The sequence below is a fragment of the Cydia pomonella genome, chromosome 14 (genome assembly GCF_033807575.1).
Source record: "Cydia pomonella isolate Wapato2018A chromosome 14, ilCydPomo1, whole genome shotgun sequence".
Lineage (NCBI taxonomy): Eukaryota > Metazoa > Arthropoda > Insecta > Lepidoptera > Tortricidae > Cydia > Cydia pomonella.
In genome coordinates, this window is record NC_084716.1 from 14,243,748 (window position 1) to 14,262,963 (window position 19,216).

General features: G+C 35.3%; 2 protein-coding genes across 2 annotated transcripts in view; one reads left to right on the forward strand and one right to left on the reverse strand.

Moving 5' to 3' along the window:
• The window catches only part of LOC133525017 (myotubularin-related protein 13), a 90,132-nt gene extending 82,896 nt beyond the window's left edge, over positions 1 to 7,236 (reverse strand). Inside the window, exon 1 of the mRNA XM_061861207.1 lies at positions 6,671 to 7,236. Coding sequence (XP_061717191.1) covers positions 6,671 to 6,725 — 55 coding nt within the window. The 5' untranslated portion in view covers positions 6,726 to 7,236. The remainder of the gene's footprint in view (positions 1 to 6,670) is intronic.
• A 240-nt stretch (positions 7,237 to 7,476) lies between these two features.
• On the forward strand, positions 7,477 to 19,101 carry LOC133525020 (ras-related protein Rab-33B-like). Its single transcript, XM_061861212.1, has 5 exons — positions 7,477 to 8,053; positions 8,598 to 8,717; positions 9,811 to 9,960; positions 13,530 to 13,643; positions 15,405 to 19,101. The coding sequence occupies exons 1-5, from the start codon at positions 7,853 to 7,855 to the stop codon at positions 15,486 to 15,488; spliced, it is 669 nt and encodes a 222-aa protein (XP_061717196.1). The 5' UTR covers positions 7,477 to 7,852; the 3' UTR covers positions 15,489 to 19,101.
• The last annotated feature ends 115 nt before the right edge of the window (positions 19,102 to 19,216 follow it).

Sequence of the window (19,216 nt, forward strand, 5' to 3'; positions counted from 1 at the left end):
CATATACCAAATTTCAGCAAAATCGTTAGAGCCGTTTCCGAGATCCCGGAAATATATATATACAAGAATTGCTCGTTTAAATGTATAAGATACACCGTGTTTTTTTGAACTCTGTCAATTTCAGGGGTGCATTCTTGAGCTTAAATTATTTCTCAAAGACACCGGTATCCGTTTTGGAGATAGATAATATTTTTTTTTTATATCTGATAAGGCCCCCATGAACGCGTACTCTCGCCCTAGGGCCTGTTTGCACATTGATTAGTATTTCGTAAGAGTTTATACATTTGCACTTAACGCTGTACTTGGACTCGAACGATCAGTACCCCTAGTGTAAATAAATTCGATTTCGAAACGTGACGTACGCGTTTGCGTTTAGTCTCATTTTGTATGTGATTTAGAAAGAGCGCGCCAAGCGGGACGTTTTGGAAACTCAAAATCCTATACAAAATGAGACTTAACGCAAACGCGTTCGTCACGTTATGATGTCGATCAAATTTACACTAGGGGTACTGATGACATTCGGTTGAGTTAAATATAACTAGATAATCACCGTGTTTATAGTTGTGCCGTTTTCGAGAATGTTCTCCGTTTTATATGGGGAACATAAAACGCGCGAGAACATTCCCATTAGTAAGTGGAGAACGGCACAACCATAACCGTATTACAACAACGCTATATGCAGTATTGAATTGAAAATACAATTTAAAAAAATACAAATTTTCGAAAATTAACTACTTAATGCCGTTTAGTTTCCTTAAATGTACTTAGTTAGCCATACCCCGAAGTTAACGGAATTAAATAAAAACACCGTGTATATTATACATCATTTGTAAGTAATGATTAGACGTAAGATGATTTTCGCCAAAGTAAATCTTCGTGTACATACTACAACAATAAAGTAGGGTATCCAAAAAAAGGCGCTAAATGATTAAAAATGCCTTCTTACAAAAACTCCTAGGAATAGGGACTAACTTTTGCTCATTTCCATTTTCGGTTGTTCTTTAAAATTGAGCCTTATTCATGAGAACATTAAGTTGAGTTATGAAAGAGCTTATTTATTTGAGTTAAACTCGGTTTCTGTTACCCTCGCAGCGTCCTACATTTGTGAGATGAATGGAGCCCTAATGCTTTGAGACAATCTGAGGATGGAAAATATGAATTTTCCGCTTCTTGTGACGAGAGTAGGTACAACGATTATAATAAGTCAAAATATAAGCGTTTCATCATCATATGTTTAAGTAATGATAGGTGTACCAGAATTTTTAAATACATGTTATATAAAAACGTATATAATGTCAATTTAAGTAGGCACATACGCAGCTAAGTTCCGCTTTGGTGCGAATAATAGGAAAATAACAGGATTTCCCTTTTTGCAATCAAAATAATCAAACAGGAAGTGTCACAAATATTTTACCTTGGCATTACTTCCATATGCATATAAAAGTACATGAACTATATGAGTTCACGTTACATCATTGAGTCTGAAGAGAAATAAAAACCTCTTAAGCAACGTACAGTCGAGAAAAGCGAGATTTTTTTAATATTGTTACTTCCTCGTGAGACCCAATGTGCATTACAATGTACACTCCGCCGTTTCAATCTAATTAGAACCATTCAGTAACCAAATAAAGTAGCATTTCTTTAGCTGTATAATTTTATTAAAAAACTAAATTCTTTCCAATTAACTTATAATATAAGGTTCAAATTAAAAAATTGGAAACTTTGTATGGAAGGGGCCGGAAGGAAGGAGGAAGAACCTTTCTCGTGACTGTATTGTACTCATCCTCAAAAATATATATGTATACCTAATGTAAAGCTAATACTGTCGTCTTGTTTAGATACCTAATTGTATGCATTTTCCCCTGCTTACTAAAATAGGCCACAAAGCATACATACATTAGGCAATACCTAAAAATATGTATTTGTATGAGATCAGACCAAGAAGAGCATTAACACGTAGGCCCAAGGCCGATTCAATAAGATGCATAGGAGAGCGTGATATCATTGGCGTCATAATTACTTCAATGGGGGCTATTACTTCTGTTTGGGCTACAATAGACATTACTTACTAGTCACGGGGTGCTCATACATGCAACTTAGTTCCCACCTGTTTGCCCGCGTTCTACAGGTTTCGGAAATTTCTATTGTCGGAATGACTTTGAAGGGTCCACGCCAATAACGCGTGTTATGTGGAAAAACTTACCAAAAAAATGTTTGAAAAGAAAACAATTCGCAGGGATTAGTGTAATATAGCGTATTACGCAGGTCGTATTAAAAGTGATTTTGTTAAGCTGGTTATACTGTTTTTTTTATTTTTCGAATGGTGTCACAGTCTTTAATCCCTACTACCTATGTGCAATAAATATGATAAAATATGATAATCTAATGTTGCACATTTATTAACAGAACATTAAAAACTACTTGAATGTCTCTAGCAGTTGTTTGATCAGCTATCTATTACATAATACTGTACATTATCAGGATTCAACAAGCAATGAACCTAACTGTACTTGTTTGCTCTGCAACACAGCTGCAGCATAGTACAAGTCAAAGTTCAAAATCTAATTATATATTTGCTTTATGAAAGTACGAGCATAGAGATAATAATGTTTACAGATTTTACTATCTTACTTCCTTATTTGTGAGGAGCACACAATTATAAAATAAAATAAAGTTTTCTCTAAATTACTTAATTAGTTATGTTATGTTACCTTATCTTTAATTAACTTACGCAAATTAACATTCCCAGCATTTTCAGAGTACATAATACAGGATATAGTATCTTATACCTTTAAACGAGCAATTCTTGTATATATAGATACATTTATATATTTCAGGGATCTCGAAAACGGCTCTAACGATTTCAGTTTTTGCGATATGGGGGTTTTCGGGAGTGAATAATCGATCTAGCTAAGTCTTATCTCTGGGAAAACGCGCATTTTTGAGTTTTTATACGTTTTCCGAGCAAAGCTTGGTCTCCCTGATATTAGGTATACACATAATGGTGCAGGTCAAGCTTGTATGGAATCAGATCGGTTTGCGATGATTTGTTACTGCCTCGCTGTCACGTTGTCGTTTTCAAAGGTAGTTTTAAATACTCAGCAACAAAATGCTGGAATAACTTACCGCCACCTATCAAAAACTTAAATACAATTAGTACTTTTAAATTAAAACTCAAACAACAACTTCTAGAATTTCAAAGCATGCTACCTACTGGTACTAGAGTAAAACCGTCGTATCTGTAGTGGTCGAAATCGTTCTTATGCGCCGTTCAACTTTGTTAATCTCGGTACTTACTTATAGTAAAATTATTACATTCATGTTATTTATTTCCTCAATATATACTTTATTACCCAACGTATTTATTTAGCCTAAACATTAAACCTACTATCACATATGTCATAGTATCATACAGTATAATCTTATAAATATATCCATAAACATAAACATATATTTGCATACCTATATTATTTTCTACACAAACTTAAACAGTCTTAGCCATACAGTTTCCGACAAGCAGCAAGTAAATTCGTATTGTACGAAGGGTCGGCCTGAAAACCAGCGTTGTAGTAGGTAAGCCTGCTGCAACACATGCTGAGGTTCGCTCCTTTTTAGCATCATAATTTTAAAAGTTTTTTATATCTACATGTAAACATAAATTTGTGCCTAATTAAGTTTCAGTTTAAGGCTTGTAATGTTTTGTAGTATTGCCTGTAAACATGTTTCAATGTGGTGTTAAATAAAAAAATTATATGTCTATGTCTATGTCTATGTACACCTATCGGCAAACCAGTTCTCAAAAATGGCTTACAGTTGCAATTTACAGTGTAGAATGAATATGTTGATGAAATACCAATTGAACTACATATTTAGATTTCCAACTAAAATAAAGTTTTCATTTTATAAGTAGGTACAGTCAACATCAATAGTAGTGGATGAAACAATGTGCCAAAAGTATCTGATATTCCAAATAACTTTCCAAATATAGAAATATCTTTAAAATTCAAGTTCAAAAGTATATCTTTTAGTCTTAATTGTTCTACATATAGAACCATATTTTTTTGTTAAGCTGTTACAGAATGGTACATACTTTTGAAGCATTGTTTGATCCACTATTTTTCTACCTAACAAACTTTTTACAGGCCAAAAAAATGTTTAATTAATAATGCCTACAGTGCATAATGCTTAAGCCTGTTTGCTAATGAATGGAGGCATTTAACATGTTCACACTGTTGTTTAACAGTTAAGACCATGCTGCTAAGTGGGTTAAGTAATATCAACAAGTGAGAATGTTACACTTTTTACGATTTTATTTATTGCTCAGTAAAAAAATATACAAAAGATGGACTTAATATCACAAGGCCTTCTCTATCAGTCAACCTTTAGGCCAAACGTATCAGTAAAGTTTGTGCAGGGTATGTAAACAACACTAAAAACTTGATATACAGTACTAATTTTAATAGGTATGTTTTTTATGAAAACTATTGTTAAAAACTTTTTACTCCTTTTGATGGTAGCTTAATATCAATATTACATTTGTTTTTATTTGTGGACCGCAACCAGAAAACCCCCAATCACACAAATAATATGTGCTGCAGGCAACTAACTGTTAATGTACAACCATAACAATCCATGATGTAACAAATATGGTGACTTGACTTACCTCAATTTGTATTTTTATTCTGAAAAATCCGAATTTCAGGTATATTACTGTTAATGTCTGTCAAATTTTCATATACCTAATAACTATAACAATTGAGTAAATATTTGTGCACTATACAGTTAAAAATACACAGGAAATCAAATACAGTGAGTGAGATGAGTGAGTAAGGTGATTAATCTTGTCTCAAAAAACAAAATTTCAACTATACAAACTTTTGATTATCCCAACTACTCTCAGCCCCAATTAGTTCCGATAACAGAGGTTCTACTGTACTTACTTCTAATCATTCCTTGCAGTTTAATCAATGATTAGGTAGTAACCACAGCAATTAAATTGAACAAATTAGTATGCAGTCTACACACACACACACACACATATAATAACACTCTTGACCCTGAAGTTCAATGAACTTGATGACTCAGTCATTAAATAGATCATGGTTGCTTATGGCTGCAAGAGATAACACTGGCAGTTAAAAACATTCATGGTCACATGTGCAGTCAGGAAATCAAGATCATTATTCTGTGGCCCTAGAGAATAAGGATACAAGTCTCAGGCAACACAGGTGTTAAAGGGTGTATATTCCACTAACACTTATGTCCTTTTATATCTAAGCTGTGCAAGACATGTACTCTTTTTTACTAAGTCTATAGAATTTAAGATTGGGGTTGATATTTATAGCAAGGCTTATAGTTTTTTTACATTAGGTACATACATTTTGATAGTACTGCTTTTAGTAAAATCTTTTTAGTATAATGCTGAAAGATCATTTTCATCCCAAATCATCAAATCAGAACCTCACAGGCAATTTGAGTTAGGTGAATGAATCAGGTGGCACACCATTTGATGATCCCGTCTGGCTCTTTAATGACTTCCAGGCTATTCACTAGTTTTAAAGATTAATTAATGTGCAGAATGTGCATGGAAGGATAAGAACCAACAAAACACATTCTCTTAGACTGCAAACAGGTATATGTATACAGGAGCAAATACCTAGAGACTCCGTGCACACTAAAAGTGGCAGTTAGCAACCTGAAAACATTGCTATGCTTCATGGAGGAGCTGGGGTGATTAGAGTAGCACTACCTTCTTTCATGCAATATAGGTACAATGGATGGAAAATGCCCAGAAGCACTAACTAAAGATTAATGATGCAAATTAGCCTTTCAAATGCACCTGTCAAAAATTTGCCATTTATTTAGCAACTATGACATCTTCATGTTTAAGTAAGTAAGTAAGTAAATATTCTTTATTGCACCAACAATTATACATTTTACATACATGTAAAACTACAAATGAATTAAGTTGAATTTGATTGAATATATATGGAGTAGATCTGCTCCTAAGCATACCAAAGGTTAAGAAAACAAAAACTTACAAAACTACAAGAGTGGCTAAGATAGTTATAATAAAAAAGATCAAATTTTGAAAACTATAACTTGTTAACATCATAATTGTTATTTACCGAATTACCGAATCAAACAGTATGATTATTATTTATTCAGGTGAAATATGGTGACCTTAAATTTAATGGAAGTGTGCATTAAAGGTAGTTACATTTGTTTATAAATTAATACTATAAAATTTCTCTGCAGAGACAAACAGTCCTTTAAGGAAAACTAATACCGTTAGTACAGATTTTTTTTAACATTATATATTATTTGTATCTTGAGAATATGAACTAACAAGAGAAATATTTTCAGGGTGTAGTTACTAGGAAGTTATTTGACTTCATCCCAATCGAAATAGAGGTCCGCACTGTTTGTAGGGGTAAAAGATTGGTTGCCCAGAAGAAATATGTAATGTCAATCATCTATTTACCACATTACCAATTACAAACACAGCTCCAATAATACTCAATATACCAAACCACCTGACTTCTCCATCAGAACAGTAGAAATTCGGTTATAATCGCCTTATTCACATCAAAACAGTGTCTGATAAGATAACGGCATAGCTGAAATACCTTCAGTACCGTCTGTTGATACGCGAGATAAAACAACTTACTTTCTTTCTCGTGGTCGAATCCCACAATCACGAAGTAGTCGACCAGCCGGGACATGGCAATCCTACCGCGACATCCAGCACAGAACACCACAATAACACCTTGTAATTAAATTACACTGATTTACACACATTTTGAACACACAAACTCTTGCTCCTGCATTTTCACTCACGGACACTCACTCCGTTATTCTTACGACTTGCATCCAAAACGGCTACAAATTGCACACCATGCACTTCAAGGAATGTAAACAACACTTTCATTTATCGCGAGCTAAGGAATTTTATTACAATAAGAAAGGCTAATTGCTTATTGAGAGGTTATACACTGGACATTTATACGAGTTAACGGCCTAACGTTTTAATAATAAACTCCAAACATAAACAGCATATATACGTATTATGTGACCATAAATTCGCACTGTTTGTAATACAATTTGTATTATTTTTGCACTTTGTTTGTCAGAGACCTTCACTCGGCCAACATACCCAAAAAACTGTTTTTTTACTACCATAACTGCCAATAATTAAAAAATGTTGCCCATACTTTATTATTTTTCTCCTACATTATTTTCATTAGTTTGTTTAAGTCATTCCTTAGTAATAGTTTATTCAAAAATAAAAACAAGTATATTATAAATATTACATTTTATAGGTTTTAAACCTTTTTCAACAATAATTTCTTTTGAAATAATTAACATATTTTGTTTTTGAACGAAACATTAACGTCAATAAAATGTTGACTTGGTTGATTTCTGAACGTAGTAGCTTATTTATGGAAACATAAAAGATTTTAATTTTTAAATGGAGTTTTTTGCAATATTATTTATTAGAGCAAACTAAAGTAATCGTAAATATGATATAATTTTATAGTTTTTATTTTGTGACGCTGTTTGCTTGGAAAAATAAGTTGTGGTTTCTAAAATTCAAAACGGGATTATGTCATATTGAGAAGTACTGACTATAAAACACCTGTAGAGATGGTATAGTATGACTAATTCTGAGAGTCTTTTATACCTAGTTCTATCTCTTTCTTTTGCTAAGGTTCAAATATAATGTAAGAGATGAACTACCAATTTCTTTATCTAGTGGAAGTATACTGATAATGTAAATAACGGGGTATCAAAATATTGACGTTTCTGTTTCATGATTCTTTTTAAAATAATTTTCGGAGTCTAAATTACCATGTCGGAGTCTGTAAGCCAGCAAATACCGGGGCTAAATCTTAACAAAGTATTTAAAATCATAGTTTTAGGCGATTCGGGCGTGGGTAAAACTTGTTTAACTTACCGTTTCTGCGAGGGTCAATTTTTAGATAAATCTGAGGCCACTATTGGTGTCGACTTCAGGGAGCGAATTGTTCGCATAAACAATGAAAACATAAGGGTAAGAACTTGTAACTGTATAGTAGTTTACAAGATGTAATGATTTTATACCTAAGTACCAAACTAATACCTACCTGATCCTAATTTGAAACATATGGACTTCATTTCATTTGATTGTTACTATTTCAAATGACTATATATGCTATTTTAGTGTATTATTGATCTCTATCAACTTGAAATCATTGTTAAGAAAACATGTGTTTTCTATGTATTGCAACACAAGCCTTATTGAGCTTACTGCGGGACTTAGTCAATTTGTGTAATAATGTCCAATAATATTTCTTTATTTATTTAATTGCTAATCATTTTTTGTACTTGTAAATTTTGCCGTGTAATTTAGAAAAACGAAAACCTTATGAGCAAATTTCAGGGTTCCATTTCAGTTTTAAAAAATCAAGCACAAGTTGCACAAGAATACATTTTAAGTGAAGATCACTCAGATACAGGCAACTATCAGTTGTTTCAACTGCCTGCCTGATTAATAAGTTGTAATTTACCCATTTTATTTTTTCTTGATTTATCAAGTTTCACCCATGATATTCCAGCTTCAGCTATGGGACACGGCGGGCCAGGAGCGCTTCCGCAAGTCCATGGTGCAGCATTACTACCGGAACGTCCATGCTGTAGTCATTGTCTATGATGTCACTAAACCAGAAACATTCCATGTAAGGGCTATAAATTAGTTTTACCTTAGTTATTACTACCATCATTCCTTTCCTTCCTTGGAATGATGGTGGACAAAAAATGAGATGGGAAGACGAGTTCAGGCAGGTAACTGGAGCCTTGTGGAGAAGACAGGCTTTAGACAGAGACACATGGAGGAATATGGGAGAGGCGTATGCCAAGGGCAACCAGATAAAACGTCTGCGGAGAATGGCTAGCAGTAAGCTGTAAGTAGTTATTGGTGTTGTCCTAAAGCACCCCAGAGGTGCAAAGGGCCTTCACAAGCTCGCGCTATGCCTTCCTATCCTCAGCTCAGCTCAGCTTAAGTAGTTATTAATACAATGAAATCTCGATATTCTGGGACTTTGATGGCCTGGTATACCCAGTAACTGGCACTAAAATTGAGGTACAAATAATCATTGTCTTAATTTACTATGTACGCTTATCACACTTCAATCTGTTTATATTGGCCAAGTTCCAGATAACAATAGGATTTTCTTTGATTTTGTATTTTACTAAAATGTATTTCTACGACATACTAAAAAAAACCAGTCAAGTGCGAGTTCGTTTTACTCGCGCACAGAGAGTTCCGTACAAACTTTGAATTATCTTGTATAACTATAAAGGCGAAATACTTAACACTTGACCTACTAGTGAGTTCATATTTGGTATTTGAAATTTTGCCCCCCCCTTCAGATTGGGCATTTTCCATAGTTAATAAAAAAAAAATACTTTCAATGTGTCTGGGTTAGCGTTGTTCATAACTATTTCAAATTGATAGCTTAAGTGGTTATCTAGATATTTAGTGTTGTGACAGACGGACGGACGGACGGACAGAGTTTCACCATAAGGGTTCCTTTTTGTACCTTTTTGGTCCGGAACCCTAAAAACACATCAAAATGATATGCAGATTTGCTCTAACTTCCATTAATCCCAATTTTCCAGTAATCCGTCTCTCTTGTGTCAGCATTCGTGCTGGATTAGTGAGATTGTACTAACTATAGTAACTTATTTGTTTTCAGAAAAAAGAAAACCCTTTGCTGAAATAGTTGTGATAGAGTTATACAAAGTAATCTCTCTTTTTATTTTTTCCAGTCCATAGCTAGCTGGATGCTAGAAGTAGAGAGCCACGGGCTCATGAAGTCTCCCCGGGTGCTAGTGGGCAACAAATGCGACTGTGGCACGGCCGAGTCGCGGCTCGCCACCACATACGCGCAGCGGCTCGCCGACAAGTACGGGATGCCGGTGAGTAGAACTCTATTTCCAAAGGCTTGCTGATTTGACATAATTGATGGATGCGAATTTCCGATAGAGGAGAAGAAATTGTTAAAAATATTCGCAACTGTAATTGGGTCTGTTTCTACCTTGTTATCAGATATTTTAATTTGAGTATTATTTTTATTTTTTGGTGGATTTTTATTTGTCTCCGTGTTTATTATTTGCCACATACTTTTGGTTTTATTGTGTGAGTTTTTGAATTTAAGTTTGTTATTAAGTTTTTTTAATGCGTGGACTGCTTTTTTTAATATTTTACAATAATTTCTGTAATGGTTTCGTAATGTTTTATCTTTAGACTGTAATACTAGTAGCCTTAGGAGCCTTTTATTTTGACAAGATATTTTTAAACCCGGTGTTAGGTGAGATTTTTTCGGCTGAATTTTTATAGTTTTCTTTGGAATACATTTATTAAGGGCTGTTTTTAGTGCATTTTCAAATAGATTATAGTTATCATTTGAACTGTTATTCATAGAAATTAAATCATTCCAGTTTATTTTTTCGAGCTCGTTTTTAAATGAAGATATATTATATTTGCTATAGATTCTTTTGCAAACTAACCAGTTTTGTAATTTTGGCACACAAAATGGCACTGTTACCAAAACGCCCCTATGGTCGGAGAAGCCAGGTTCCACTATATTTATTTTTAAATTGATTGGTTTAAAGTTAATAAATACTAAATCGATGCAGGAGGATGACGTATGAGTGACTCGTGTGGGCAGCCTGATTTGTTGATGAAAGTTATGTGCGAGCATGTGGTTAGATAATCTAGTCTTTTCGTAATTATCTGATAGGAAATTAATGTTAAAATCACCTCCGATTACAATATTTTTGCAACTATCTTTTAAGGAAATTAATTTAAGGAGTTTAGTTAGACATACATAAAATGTTTCGATTTCCCTCTTTCTATTTGGGTAGTATATGTTTATAATTAATAGGTTTGACTTTGGTATTTCTATAGCACATACTTCAAAAATTAGTTCTATTGATAGAGATGTGATGTCGGGTCGATCTTTAGATTCTAAAGTGTTTTTTGTTAAAATAAGTACACCGCCACCTTCGCGGTGTTCCCGACAAAAGAATGAACTTGTAGTAAAATTAGTTATATGTATTAAATCTTTTTTTTCCTTGTTTAGCCATGACTCGGAAATACAAATCACGTGTAAATTATTATTTTTTTCCGTATAATCTTGCATAAGGTGGGTTTTGTTCCATAGACTTTGCATATTTTGGAATAAAATAGGCAAGTTAGGTACGAAAGGTAGTATTTGTTGCGCGTGTGTCGGCTAGGTTACTGCGAATACGCTGGTCATTCGAGTTTGAGGCATTATGCGTAAAGAGGCTTCGACTGGGTGTGCTAGTCTGCTCATGTGCTGTGGGCTGCGAGACGTATGGGCATGGCGTTTTCTCCTCTTCTCCCAGGTTTCTAATCTGCTCCGTAATTTCCACGGGATTGCCCCTAGTATGTATAGTTTGATTTGCTGTAGATGATGGTAGGTCCTCTTGTCTGTCTAGGCGTGATGACTCGCTTGTTCTGGCTGCTGGGCTATTTGCTATACTATTGTGACTTATGCGCGCTGTGGGGATGGCTGGTGCTATATTACTCGGGCCAGGGGCCACAGGATGGGATTTTATTCCTTGTGTGGGTTGGCATTCGATTCCATTGATAAAAAGGCGGTTGTTTCGTATTACTGCGTGCTTTCCGCTTTCGCGGGCTCTCCGGAGCTGATCTCTTAGGTCTCGTCTTATGATTAAGGCTTCGTTATCCAGGACATCTGAGACAGCATATCCCGTGTTCCTGAACGCGCGGGAGTTTTCCAGTATGTACGCTTTCATGCGCTTGCTTATCAGTTCGATAAGCAGCGGGCGGCGATTTCCTTTTTTACCTATACGCTGTGCACTTTCGATATAGCTATTAATATTTACATTTAAAATGTCGCAGAACATGTTATTTAATCGGGGATATAAATCAGATTCCTTTTCCCCATAGTACTCGTCCAAGCCGTAGACTATGAACTTTTTTTGGTTCTTGATGATTTCAGGATTTTCTACTGGGTTAGATAGCATCTGAACTTGAGCTAATTGTGTTTTAATTTGTTGGTTTTCCCTTTGTAGTGAGTCTATTTTACTGTTGGCTTCATTTATTTGCTGCATCATACTTTCTTGTTGGGACGTTAATTGAGTATGTTTATTTGTAAATTCGGTTTTAAGTCCTTCAATCGCTGCAGTAATCTCTGTGTGCAGCATCTTTTTGAAGTCGGTTAAAATAAAAGTATTATTGTTTTTAAGCAGGGAACTGATTTGGTCTAGTGTGATGGGCTGAGAATTTTGTATTTGTTGCGGGGAGCCAATGGTGTCGCCGAGGTTCAGGTTTGTCTCATCATTTATTGATACATTATCCAGTGACATATTTGTATGGTCTTGGTCTTGTAATGTAGAACTAAGTTGGCCTCGCGCAGGTGTGTTATCATTTTTACGGCGAGATGTTATGTTTGTACACAATAAACAACGAAAATCGTGCCGTATTGCGTAGTTTCTTGCCATGAAAGCAGCTGTAGTTATGTTAAAACATTTATAGTGATAGGGCCTTTTACAAGTTACACATATTAATTCCTCTAGGCCATCAATTGGGTCATAGCACGCTTGACAAATCATCTTCGAATTTTAATTTTAACTTTAATATAACCAAAACAAAAAAAAAAAAAAAAAAAAAAAAAAATCAAAAAAAAAATGTACAAGTATGAACACAGAGGGAGCATACTGCGAGGCAATTTCCTCGCGCACAAACAGTGTAGACGTGCCTCGACCGAGGCGGCGCGCTCGGGCGAAGAAAACGCACGCGGGTTTGCTCGCTCTGTGCGGGCCCGGCTATTGTGAACCTTGTTGGAATGTATGAAGGGTGATATTGGCCTCATGGCCAAACCATGCGTTTCAGTTACATCTTTGGCGATTTAAGAAAATAAGTAAATGTGATGCACTGTTTTTTTGCCGATCCAGATTTTTTTTTCTAACCCTTAAAGTGGTGAAAAAGGGATGACAATTTAAACAACTTCTATGAGGAAACTGCTGGTGGACGCCAGTTTTAAATATACATAAACTTTGGAATACGGAATACCGACCAACATGATACCAATCAAAATCGGGGCCTCAAACAAAACTCGTATTTTCTCCACAATCAAACTAATGTTGTATTGATACGATTAGAATTTATTTTTATTTATTTTTTAGTGACAATCGAAACTGACCGTTTGGAGACATTTTTAAGTAACGGCTTTTGGCCAAGAGGAATAGTGTACAGAATTAGGGTAGTTCATAGAAATTGATTTGCTATCCAAATAGCTCGAACAATAGCTTTAATAATGAATATACAGTTATTTGCCTGAATTATGTGACCCATTAAACCTATACACCTGTTAACTGTTAATAAATGATAAATGAACCAATAAACAAAAAAAAAAAAAAAAACACAGAACCTATTCAAAATCACAGTAAGTCTAAAAAAGAAAGATCAAATATCATTTTGTTTTTTATGTTTCCAGCTTTTCGAGACATCAGCTCTTCTCGACGCTGAATGCGGGACGGTCGAGTCCATCTTCATGACGCTGGCTCACAAGTTGTACTCCAAGCAGCCACTTAGGGTCATCAGTGTCCAGGTGAATCTATTATTTGCTCCGTTCTACGTCCAAGATCTTCGATATGAGCAGTCGGGCGACACTCCTCCGTCCGGCTCAGCATTGCTCCGAGCAATTATTAGGGTTGGCACAACTTCACTTCTCTATACGTGCACGACCAAGGATAAGATAATGACTTAAATTTTAACAACCTTAAATGGCCGAAAGCGATAGTGCCATACATTACAAAGGGACAGCATAACTCATCCCTGAATCGCTGTCAAACTTCGGTTTTGTAGGAAGTCATTTCTGTATGGTAGTATTATTTATTCTGTGGAATGATGCTACGTACCTCGTCGAGCGAGACGTATTTTTAGAAGGGTTTTACAAGCTTTTATTTAACTTGCCCTGTTAATATGTATGCTAGTTAGTGTGGGTCAAATCTTTGAAGTTAAATTTGACCTACTTCCCGATTTCCGATTTAGCCGAAATTTTGCATACATATGTAAATCGAATGACAATGCCATATTATGATGACATGACGTTGATCTGATGATGGAGACAAGAGGTGGCCATGGGAACTCTGTGATAAAACAACTCAAACTAGTTGCCTGTGCAAATAAAAGTATCTATAGTCAGCGATAAAAGCTATTGTACCAATGAAGTCGGTTAAAAAATGAAATTGTTGCCTAAAACTTATTTTGTATTATATAGGAGGCACCAGAGGGGTTGTAAGTTAAGTACGTTGCCGACGTTTAATGTTGGAGTACACTCTTTTCTTGAAGGTTTGAAGGTCATATCGTAGTTTCTCCTCCCCTTTCTGTGAACAGAACAGATCTCTCTGTTAGTACCTAATAAAGTAACGGCACTTAAAGTTCCGATTTACTTTTTTCTCGTTCAAGCGTAACTTTAAATACACTCATTGCTAACTTTACGCTTATCGCCTTCGCCGCCGGGCGTACTGCTACCTTATACAGGGTGGGCAAATATACATTTTGTTTTTAAATTTTAACTATATTAAGTTCCAAGATTATAAAGTATATTTTAAAAATATATCATTAAGGGTTGGCAAAAGGTGTATGTGAAGTCCTCAATCCGCATTGGGCTACCGTGGGGACTATAGCCCGAGCCCTCTCGCGCATGAGAGGAGGCCTGTGCCCAGCAGTGGGACGTATATAGGCTGAATTATATTTATTATATTATATAAGGGTTGGCAAATACATGCGGAACATAATGTCTGACATATGTCTACCACTAACAGCAGGCAAAAGTGAGCCCTGCAGTATATTTTCGCACATTTTCGGTGTTATCTCAGTAAATGTGTGTCGGATGGTCGGTTTTAACTGATTAATTTTAAATTTTAGATAGCCCCACAGAAATAAGTCAGGAGCTGGAAAATTTGGGGAATTTGGATGCCAATCACTGTTACCGTTTCTCGAAATTAATCGAACACTTGGATGCCAATCACTGTTACCGTTTCTCGAAATTAATGGAACACACGTATTTTAAAGAACACAAACATTTGAGAAAAAATTGCTTGCAGCTTGAGGTAGACATTTCCCGGAAATTATCATCCGTAGGTATACAATTGCCAACTCTGAATAATATATTAATGAAAAAATATTTAATACATTTTACATTTAATATAATTAAAATTTAAAAACAAAGTTTATCGCCCTTATTTGCCCACTCTGTATAACGCAACGCAGTGATCTATAGGCAATAAAATTAGAAATTACCATTTAGAAACATATTGTATAAGTATCATTTCTAAAATTTGTAATTTAAATATTTATTTTTCAGGGCGAAAATGGGCCAGGAACAGTGAACCTGGCGCGCAAGAAACCGCGGACCTCTCCTCCCAACGAGAGCTGCCTTTGCAGCTAAACTACAAATCCATCCACTTCGCTGTTAGAGACGTAGGACTTATTCCTTTTTAAATACGACAAAACAACTTCAAACCCAAAACAAGGGTTCTTCGAAAAAGATACAGGTTTTTAACTCTGTGAATCCACGCCTATCGTGTGCGGCGTGATAATGTGAACCTTATCTTAATGCACGAAGGTTGATATTGGGCTGTTGCTTTTTCGCAATCAGAGGGTAAAACCCAAAATAAGGGTTTTTCGAAAAGGTACAGGTTGGTAACGCCAAAGATACATTAATTGAATAAGATGCGTAAAAACTAAGACAATTTCGTGCTTCGAATTTGGCAGACAAACGAGATGGCGCTGTACAGATCCATACATTTTGCAGTAATTCTGATTGTCAACAGTTGTCGTTTGACAAGTCTGCGACCGCAAAACATATGGCGTGCAGCGCCATCTGTTTTGGATGTCAAATTATGGGGCACGATTTTTTCTTAGACTTTACCTCTCTTACAATCAATTATCTTTGGTAACACATACAGACACCCTTGGAATTGTTATCCAGAGGGTTGAATGTAGTTGCCCGCGGACCACCAACATGATAAAAACACCATACAGAAGGGGTACAAATACATAAATATTTCGGGGCAATCGTACACAGATCGAACTAGCCCCAAACTAAGCAAAGTTTGTACTATGAGTACTAGGCGACGTTATACATACGTATATAGATAAATGCATACTAATATACATTAGAAAACACCCATGACTCGGGATAAATATCTGTGTTCGTCACACAAATAAATGCCCTTACCGGAATTCGAATCCGGGACCATCGGCTTCATAGGCAGGGTCACAACTACAATTGAATTTCTATTGCACCGACTACCTATTGACGGAATGATCAACGTTAGTAGATATAAGTGAACAACGATTTTAAATTAGTATTCATCAAAAGATGAATACCTGTATTGAGGTATATTATCTGTATCACGTCTAAAATATCGATACGGACAAAGTGCCAAAAATATGTTACACAAACTTAGTTTATCGGCAATGAGGTCGGGTATATATATTTTTGGCACTTTGTCCGTATCAATATTTTCAGACGTGACTACATAATCAGAGGTGCCAAATTAATACGAGTATGAAAGTGTAATCTATAAATTACACCTAACTATTTATGGCAAGTAGGTTTATTGACATATTCTATGTAATGCTCTCTTTTGATCCAGTAAATAGTTCAGGCACAGCCTTTCTTATTACGAATATTCATGTACTAATATGCGCACTGCGCACTGCGTAGCGCGGCGTTGTTTATAATATGGGAGCATCGTTGATAACGGCGTAAGCGCCATCGACAATAAGGTCCCTTTTCATAGATAATGTCACATATATCAGTTCGATTGGCAAATTCCATTTTGCTGTTCAGTGGCCGGGTTGGGCTCTAGGGAGCTCCGCGGGAGCCGAGCGACGCCAGCTGAGGTAGTAGGGAGGTAGGTGAGGTAGAGCTGTATACCTCGCCGTGGCTCCGTCATTTTGAAAAATTTCCAAAAGCTGAATTTACCAAAAAATTCTATATACCTCATTTATCGAATCTACTTACCAAATTTGACGAGAATCGGTTGAAAAGTATAGGAGAACATCCGGTTCCGGACAAACGAAAGAATTCTCGCCTAAGCTGAAACGGAGACCTTCGCTTGCGCTCGGTAAATTAACTTGGGAATTCATACTGAAAGAAAAAGATCTGGCAGATATTTCTCCCACGGCTAGATAAGTTCACGCTACACCACTATAGCTGTTGTACCAATTACATACTAATATTAGCGTAAAGTGCCAAAAATATGTATACACGACTTTATTGCCCATATATTATGGTAGTGTATACATATTTTTGGCACATTTTTCGTATCGATATTTTCAGACGTGACCGTACAGTACCCCCCCGAAGTTATGCAAGGGTGCTAAGTCAGCAATACTATTCGCTAGTATTGCTGACTGTAAAACTTATAATTTCCCTGTCTGAGTATGATATGATATGATATGATAAGTTGTGTATGAAGGCTGTTCTTTTGAAACCAGATGGTACCAAAGATAATTTGAAATAGAGGTGGATTGTCAAAGAAAATTTTGTAGCCACAGTAAATTTACTGCCATTTTTCGATACATGATTAAAACTTTTAGAACGCCATTTGACTTTGATCCTTATTCTTTCACTGATATGTGTTCAATTTGTTAAATATTAAAAAGTGGCGCCATCTTACCGGGCATCGGCTAAAGGTTATGGCGCCATCGCTCGAAACGATGCCGCCATACTCTTGGCCTTTGATCTATTAGCTGGCGCCATATTTAACAAAAACACATATCAGTGAAAGAATAAGGATCAAAATCAAATGGTGTTCAAAAATTTTAATCATGTGTCGAAAGGTGGCAGTAAATTTACTGTGGCTAAAAAAAATTCTTTTACAATCCACCTCTATTTCAAATTCTATTTGATGGTACTAAGTGTTTTCAATATTTCAATGAATGATGATGAACTAATTAATTTACATGTTAGCACACAAGATGGGGGATCGTTAGAAGAAGCAAGCAGGGTTCCAATATAATTAGATATAAGGGGTCTGCTAGTTGAGAATCCATTGCGTTGGCCATGTATAGCAAACTGCAAAAGTTTCGTAGGTACGCAGGCCAAAAGGCTTTCAATGTATTATAAAATTGGAGTTATCACCTAGAAATGTATCAACTTGCTTAAATTGTGTTTAAAATATGCTAAATTTTGTATGAATAACACACCAATGATTGGTTTTCGAACTAAAATTTGAACACTTATACAGGGAGTTTATTTAGTCACCTGCAATAATTTACGGGGTTTAGTTCATATTGAGCAACTTTTTCTGTGGTACCAACCACAAAGTCGCAAAAAAAAAAATTGACTGTATCATATACTTTGGCAGTCTGACCTTGACATTTTCTATGAAAGAGTAAAATTCTTTTTTGCGATTTTGGGATTGGTCCCACAGTAGAAGTTGCTCAATATGACCTATATATTCAGCCCGTAAATTATTGCAAGTGACTAAATAAATAAACAACCTGTAGGTATGCAATAACTGCTTTAGTAGATACTCTGACATGTAATCATAAGATGTGCCTTTCAAATGTCTGAACAAAAGTTTGAACTACCAAAGATCTTTAAGTAAACGAGTGAACATGTAGGAAGTGGTCCCATCTTGCGCTAGATATTGAATAATTATATATCAGCGCCATCTAGTGACAAAACGGTTATTAACAATCAATGCCAGAAAATGACAATCCATATAATAGGTACAAAATGTACAAATGATATGTATGGATATTGAATTTGTCTTAAAAAAGACATAAGCCTAGTTAATATCCTACAGCTTTATAGCCTTATTCCATTGCATCCTACCATAATAACATTTAAATGTGCGTTTTATTTGTAAAAAAAAACTTGATATAAGTTGAATGTATACATCTGTTCTATAGTGTAATTAAAATTAAAATCAAATTGGCACATGTCAATTGTATTACTTATTTTTTAATTGTATATTGTAGAAATAAACCAAATGTTATTTATTTTCAGATTTAAATGTGAGAAATAAAATTATAACGAAAGTTATCAGTTTTTCACTGCTAATATTGTTTATATTATATCGTCATGTGACAAGCAAAACTCATTAATTACCACCACAAGTTTACAGTCATAATGCACCACATTACTTAACTACTAAA

Bases quoted from the DNA above. Each gene is read 5' to 3' on its own strand.
- LOC133525020 (XM_061861212.1), top strand. From the start codon at position 7,853: ATGTCGGAGTCTGTAAGCCAGCAAATACCGGGGCTAAATCTTAACAAA. The intron at 8,718-9,810 runs GTAAGGGCTATA...TATTTTTTCCAG, and splicing joins CTAAACCAGAAACATTCCAT to TCCATAGCTAGCTGGATGCT. The intron at 13,644-15,404 runs GTGAATCTATTA...TTTATTTTTCAG, and splicing joins TTAGGGTCATCAGTGTCCAG to GGCGAAAATGGGCCAGGAAC.